Genomic DNA, 7423 nt, shown 5'->3' with positions numbered 1-7423 from the left:
CTATCATCTTACCATTAAAGTTGCATTCTTTCACGGCTAAAATATAGGATCAAATAATTACTTCCGGGGGGTTAAGTAAGTGAAGCCAGTGTCCACAACAGGGAGGTCAGAGTTTCATAACGTCAAGGAAGGAAGTAGACACGAGGAGACGCAACAGTGCAGTGGTGCACGCAGAAACTAACGCGGCTGCCCTTCTCTCAACCGTAGCTATGGATGGTTAGACCTGCTCCAAAAAATAACTTGGACAGGTAAGAACGTGCTGTCACTGATAACAACCTCGGTATTATGTTGTTGTTGTGTGTATTTGAAAAATATTACATTGAAACCAGGTATAGTCATATCCCGTGCTGTCGTACGTTGTTGTATGGTTGAACAGCCAGTGTTACACAATTTCGCGCTGCCTGAATGCGTGATGTGTATTTGACTACGTTTGTTTTGCATTCATACTTACTTGCTAACTTCGGTCATGTCAGGCATTTTTTTATACCAAGAGAATTAGTTCGTAACTTCTTAAATGCACCTTTCATTGAATCTTCACGCCTATTCGTGTTTGGAGTACGAGCGAGGAGCGAGCGAGGTCCTTCTGAGTTCGCTCGTACTCCAAACGCGAATAGGCGTGAAGTCCTTCAAAGTTATGAGACAAAAGGTTAGCTTTTGTGATGCATATTTCGCTGGATGACCTGACGGTTGACGAAATTATGAAGAGGTCGACTTTATGTGTGCGTTTTTAAACTTACCTGCTACCCTAGAAGTTTGATGTAATGTTTATGGTTTCTTTCTTCAACTGTCAAAACAAAACAAGTAGAAATCCCTCTGTGGCCTCTTGCTGTAGATATCTGATAGTAATATTACACTCATCTTCCAGTCGTAACTGATACTAATGCCATGAAAGAAGTTACAGTCGTGATCAATGTATGTGGAAATGGTCAATCATGTGTTAGTAATAAAGTTGAGATCGTCATAACTTTTTTATCTTATATGAATATCGTATACATACACACCGCAGCAATTGTATAATACAATTATCTTTTATCAGTTCAAGAACTTCCATTTTAACTTCCTCTCATATATTTTATCTGTCAATGTTTATCACATTGCAAAACTTCTTAAATTAAGGACAAGGTCAGGGACAGTGATGGAGCTTCCTGACAGCTGTGGCAATATATTGTAATCAAACAAATTGGAGTTTTGTATGATCTCAATTTACACTCACTGCATTAAAAATATTCCTCCAACGGAATAAACACAAGTATATACTTGAGAGACAGATCAAACAAATGGAAACAGTATACCTGTATATCATTGAAGATGCTGCTTAGCTTTTGCACAATTAACCTATTGATTTTATTTAATGGTGCAACTTAGTATAATGTATCTCTATGAGAATTTGGAAAAACTTTTCTGGGAGACAGTGATTACATTGCATCGGGGCCATTCAAGATAATGCTGTGCTGTCTAGTATTGTGTTCCATCAAATTGATGACTGTAAATTATAGTGATTTATAAGACTGGTACCAGGGATTAGCTAAGTATTGGTGAAAGAGGTAGAGGAGGAATAACTGTTTTGGCAGTGGCTGCAGACAAAGTAACACTCAGCACAAAATGGTTTTGGACAAGGTTGTTTTAGTTCGCTGTGTTTTGGTATGGCGTGTCCAAGCTCCTCTGATTTATCCAGTTTGTATTGAACAATTGGAGTTGTACTGTAATCATGGGAAGGTCTCTATGGCTGATGTCTGTATTACGTCAGTGTCAAGCAGGCAGTGTTGAACCCCACTGTTTATCTTTCTGACTGACCATAATTAAAACAATAGCTCATAAGTTGTCATTTAATTAATATTACATTATCCAGGGGTGTAACATTTGATATTCCAACTCCTCTTATAGGAAGAAGAATGCTATTGGTTGGAGTGACTTTGATGGATAACATCAGATATGAGCAGATTAGAAGGGAAAGGTAAGATTAATGAACAAGTCACAACAACAATCAACAATGCCATTTCATATGAAATCCCATTTATTCAATGAGGGTTTGGAAATATGTTTTATTGAATTGGTTTCAAAAGTATACCAGGTATGGCCTGCTAACTGGGACAAAGTATTAATAAATTTAGTATAATGTATTTACAGTACTTACATAAATGCTGAATAAGGTTAAATCTATAGGCATTTGCAATATGTACTTGCATATCTTGGCCCAAATCACTTGATGTGAGTAAACCTTTGAGTTATCTCACTATGATCTAGGTCAACATTTTTCCATAATTTTACTTTCACGTAAAGTGTATTCAAAGTTTATATATATATATATATATATATATATATATATATATATATATATATATATATATATATATATATATATATATAGCATATTATTTTTATTAACTTTGTTACAGTACAAATTATGTCACAGTATTTTACAAAAACCTGAAAAACAATACACAAAATCATTTTGAAAATCGTGTAAGGTTGAACTTAATTTGATTATGTTGACAGGGAATGAGTCCAGTGATGACAGTGGTGAGAGTCGTTATCATGAATCGGCTGTTGATGGGCTTCAGAAAAAGAAGAGGAATTACAGAACGCATGAAAGATTCAGCCCAAGCAACAGAGATCAAGATAGTCCTCACCACCATCATCACTATCTGAGAGATGGAAAACCATTTCGTCATCATAGGAGTGCCAGCCCCCGTGAAAGCCATGATTATCGACAGGGCTCACCTCACTATAGGGGTGGGTCCTCCCGGTTTCGAAGTTGTTCACCTCGCACAAGTAGCCCCAGACTAAACAAAGTTAGTCACAGCTCCAGGTACCACAGTTCACACTATCAAGGCAGCATGGTGTACAGCAGTGGTACAGATTACAGAAATAGCAGAGACAGCCCACACGATTACATAGCCAGCTCAGAAAACCATGGGTCTGGTACATCATTATATGAGAGTGGCACCCATCCTGCAAGAACAAGACATAGGCAGAGAAGCAGAAGCCCAGAAGAGAGTTCACATAGTTCAAGGGAAGACACAACTGACAAAGATAGCTGCGAAAGCCATCAAAGTAAAACATCTGATAAGAACCATAGTGATACAGAGAAGAGAGAAAGCAAAAATACAGCAGAGTTGCATGATGTGTCTGACAAACGTAAAGAAAATCCTCCTTACAAGCCTACAAGTACGCAGCCAGAGATACCCATCCATAGCATGTATAACCCTATGTTGTACCATTCCTATCCCGAGCACAACACTCTACCACAGAGTGGTCTATGGGCACCAGTACACCACAGCACAGTTACACCTCTTTATCCACCTATAATGTATGGATATCAGCAACCTGTACCAGGTGTGCAACAAATGAATGGTGTGAATAGTGGTGTGCAATATCCAACCAACCAAGACCTCAGCAACCAACTTCTGTCTGTCCTGCAATCTAACATGACAACAGTTCAGCAATCCTTTTCATTCCCTGGAGTTGCAGTGCAGGGACAGGCAGTACCGAGTAGCAGAGTCACAACACAGGTGACTGGTGGCCCACTTCTTCCATCCCAGATTGCACCACAAAACACAGGGGGTGTGGACTCCCAGAAGTTACTTGCACTCCTTCAAGAGCAAACTCAACAAGCAGCAAGCAGTAGGCATAGTTCTCAGCCATCCTCAGCCAACTCCAGTCCAATACGAAGACTGCAGCGACAGTTCCCTGGCCAGAGTCCCATGCATCACACAGGTTCGCAGTCACTGGGACAGAGCCCTGTACATCAAAGTAAAGGTCCAATAGTGGGAGATCCAGATTGGAGGGCAGCAACACAGTGCCTTCCCAGCAGTCAAGACAGGAAAACACCACCAACTCAAGAACAGTGTATAGCAGCTGCTGTGCAAGCAGCTTTAGGTAAGACATAAATTATTTAGCTTTCAATTTTTCCAACAATTCAATTCATTGCTCATTCAAAATTTCAGTGTATTTTATTCTTTGATTAGGCAATCTGCTGACAAAAACTCATGAACTGTGTAAAGTTTGCATGCATTACAAGTAAGACCATTCAAAACTCCATACACAAATAGAGTGTGAAATGAAATGAAATAAGTATTTTAACATTCAAACAGGACTGCCAGGTAAGATCATTACACATGAACATGTGATGTCCATTGATATCTGGTGGTGGGGCACATTGACTGTAAAAACTGTTGTGTGCCACCCTTTTGGCTGTCGTGTGAGACAAGTTGTGAAATGAGTTCTAGAAATACGGTCTTCTTATTTGACATCATTCATGAAGTGTGTGTCTACTGGTAGTGTCGCAAGTTTTAGTCCAGTCAAATTTCATCTTCACAGTGTAAAGTGACCCCAATTTTTTTTGGCTCCATGAAAATTGTACTCAATGACATATTCATGTTCATATTCATAGAGGTCTAAAACAGGATGACATTCAGATATTATTACAGAAGCTCATCGCAAGCAGTTTTGAGAGAATGTAGCTAATCAAAGAACAGTTACAATAAAAACACCAGCAGCAGCTTTAGCACAGGTATCACCATTGAGTTCCTGTCACAAGCTATTTATATTGTTCATTTGTTTGTTACTTTATACCAGTTCCCTGATGCGTATAAACAGCATCACACATGTACCAACAGTTAGTCCGAAATGGAGCTTTCATTTGACTTGAAATTTGAAAATTGCCTTGAATTTTTTCAACGTATGGCTATCCTCACCAGTGTCTACAATGGACACACAAGGGTTAGGTAGCTATAGGGTCTATTGCATGATATTGGTAACTATTTTACTTCAGAAGGGGCAGTTTCTCATTTGTTCACTTTTCACCGTATTACCTTGGTCTTATATCCTATATTGATGTTTATCTATTTATTACCGTTAGTTTTAAACTTTTGGCCTGTTGTGACAGTGTTGTTGAATATTTATGCTGGAAAAAGGAAGCTCCCAGACAATGAAAGCTGACAGACAGAAAGGAGAAACGCTGTGTCTACCAATTTGTCATTAGAAGGGGTATTTGTGTATGGCCATGACCCACTCTATGAAGGTCACATTAAGTGTGCCCCAGGTTAACTCAGAACCACTGTTACATGATAGCTACTCTATGTAAGTGTAAGATATGTCATGTCAATAAGTGATGTCAGCATTCCTTAGAGCGCCTTTCGTCCTTGATCAATGTTTTGATGTGAACGCATTTGTAGCATGAAATAGGTCAGTTGTAGTTGCACAAGGAATTTCTGATTTTAAAAAAAGTAACATAATTCGCATAGGTGTATCTCACTTCATGCAGGTTTCTGTAGAAGGAGATACAACAACATCAATAAATGTTTATAGTATGTAGCTTTGTCACCACATTATTGAAAGAACAACAACATACAAGTATAGGAAAGATGAAGTTCTGTTTTAAAGATGCCAGTTAATCTCATATGCCCCATCACAGAATGTTCATAACATTATATTGATACTTCATGTAATTTGATGGTCACAATTACTGTTCATTATCAGCAATATTCCTAAGCAAAAATAAATGGTCACAAGAAAACTTGACATACTGCCAAGTGCATTTTAATGTGGTAACTACATTTTCCACATCAGTGGATGGATGGGCATAGTGTACTGTAAACAAACAGTTGAATCTTTTGATGTACAAGGTCAGAGAGTGTACCATGCACTCCTTACAAATCACTGATGTGTGCTTGATGCATTGATGTCTTCCATGATAAAAAATTATTATCATGTCATGCCATATCACGTTTCCTACCCCATGCCAACTTCTCTTTTTAGAGAAACAGTTGTTAGCTCTTTTGATGGAATGTCAAATGGACACTTGAAATTTGTCCTTGAAGACAAAGTAGCAAACACAGTTTAGATGCTCACATAAATGTTTTGGGGAATTTTTTTGGGAGGAGGGATGCAGGGGGAATCATTGCCAATCTGGGATGGGAATCTAGAGTTCATTGTCTTTGACTAAGTTTCCTTCAGTTTCGAGACAAGTGGTGTAATCTATGGTCTTCAATGCCTTCCAATACTTTTATCAGTTCACATATTGAAATACACATACACAGAAATTTTACTTTTTATGCAACAAATAAAGAAAAACACTAGTGAATGACAGTGAATGTAGTGGAAATTTTTTCTTTGTTTAGTGGCTGACAATGAATTTCTTTTGTCTTTCCCTGTATTACAGCAAAATCAGAAACAAGTTCGTCATGCACAGTTTCTTCAGAGTCCCTGCCAGCTATCGGTGTGTTCTGGGATATTGAGAACTGTCCAGTTCCAAACAGTAAATCTGCATTGGCAGTGGTCCAGAAAATCAGAGAGAGGTTTTTCCAGGGTCACCGGGAAGCAGAGTTTATGTGTGTATGTGATATCAACAAGGAAAATTCACAGGTCATTCAAGAACTGAATGATGCCCAGGTACCTGCATTTTTTTTAATCAACAATACTGAATCCTTATCTTCCCAAGTTCATATTTTACCACCAGGTAAAGTCCGTTAAAACCAGTGCAGTGTATTAAGGTAGAGACACACGTTAGATGATACTTATTTTAAACTCACTTTTTCTCAATAAATTTCACTTTTAGACCCCACACATTATATATTTTCTGTTAGCCCTATATCTCAACATTATGAAAAATATGTTTATTTTCCGAAATCACAGTGTTTGTGACCATTTCTCTCAAAATATGCGTTTTTGAGTTTTTTTACCTAAAAAAAATTAGGTGTTACAGGACTATGGCGACTTGAGATCTTTTAACAGAAATCAACAATTGAGTAGTCTGGGGAAAAAACGGTGTCCCAGATTTTCGGTAAAATTGATAGAACAAGAGAAATTCTTGCTGAAGTGAACGAAACCCGGTAATTTATTCAAAAACCCAGAGTTGTTACTTTCACACCTTATTGTGCTGAAACAAAAGGGAATAGAAAAAATCTGGGACACCGTTTTTTCCCCAGACTACTCAATTGTTGATTTCTGTTAAAAGATCTCAAGTCGCCATAGTCCTGTAACACCTAATTTTTTTTAGGTAAAAAAACTCAAAAACGCATATTTTTGAGAGAAATGGTCACAAACACTGTGATTTCGGAAAATAAACATATTTTTCATAATGTTGAGATGTAGGGCTAACAGAAAATATATAATGTGTGGGTCTAAAAGTGAAATTTATTGAGAAAAGTGAGTTTAAATAAGTATCATCTAACGTGTGTCTCTACCTTAACATGTTGCATATGTTATATTTCAACAATGACTTGAATATTTAAAGGCTGTTGACAACATAACATGACTTTTACTGACGTAACCTACCATATAAGATACCCTGCCAAGTAGGTGAAAATATGCGTAGTTTTTGGCTTGTTACTTAGATATTATTACCCAATATATACTGTTCCTGCAATGTATCAGCATCAGTGTCATTTGTGCCGATTCAGACTCCGGACGAAGTCAAGTG

General features: G+C 37.8%; 2 protein-coding genes across 4 annotated transcripts in view; both read left to right on the top strand.

Annotated features, from left to right (window-relative positions):
* The window catches only part of LOC139150901 (alpha-N-acetylgalactosaminide alpha-2,6-sialyltransferase 5-like), a 417953-nt gene that overhangs the window by 122286 nt on the left and 288244 nt on the right, over positions 1 to 7423 (top strand). The window lies entirely within an intron of this gene.
* Positions 108 to 7423, top strand: part of LOC139150899 (meiosis regulator and mRNA stability factor 1-like) — a 35693-nt gene continuing 28377 nt past the window's right edge. The window contains exons 1-4 of the mRNA XM_070723356.1: positions 108 to 248; positions 1885 to 1954; positions 2497 to 3879; positions 6164 to 6393. Of these exons, the coding sequence (XP_070579457.1) occupies positions 1933 to 1954; positions 2497 to 3879; positions 6164 to 6393 (1635 nt within the window). The 5' untranslated portion in view covers positions 108 to 248; positions 1885 to 1932. The remainder of the gene's footprint in view (positions 249 to 1884; positions 1955 to 2496; positions 3880 to 6163; positions 6394 to 7423) is intronic.

This window comes from Ptychodera flava, chromosome 15, assembly GCF_041260155.1.
Source record: "Ptychodera flava strain L36383 chromosome 15, AS_Pfla_20210202, whole genome shotgun sequence".
Taxonomy (NCBI): domain Eukaryota; kingdom Metazoa; phylum Hemichordata; class Enteropneusta; family Ptychoderidae; genus Ptychodera; species Ptychodera flava.
Note: the sequence above shows the minus strand (reverse complement) of the source record. Positions and strands in the feature narration are given on the sequence as shown.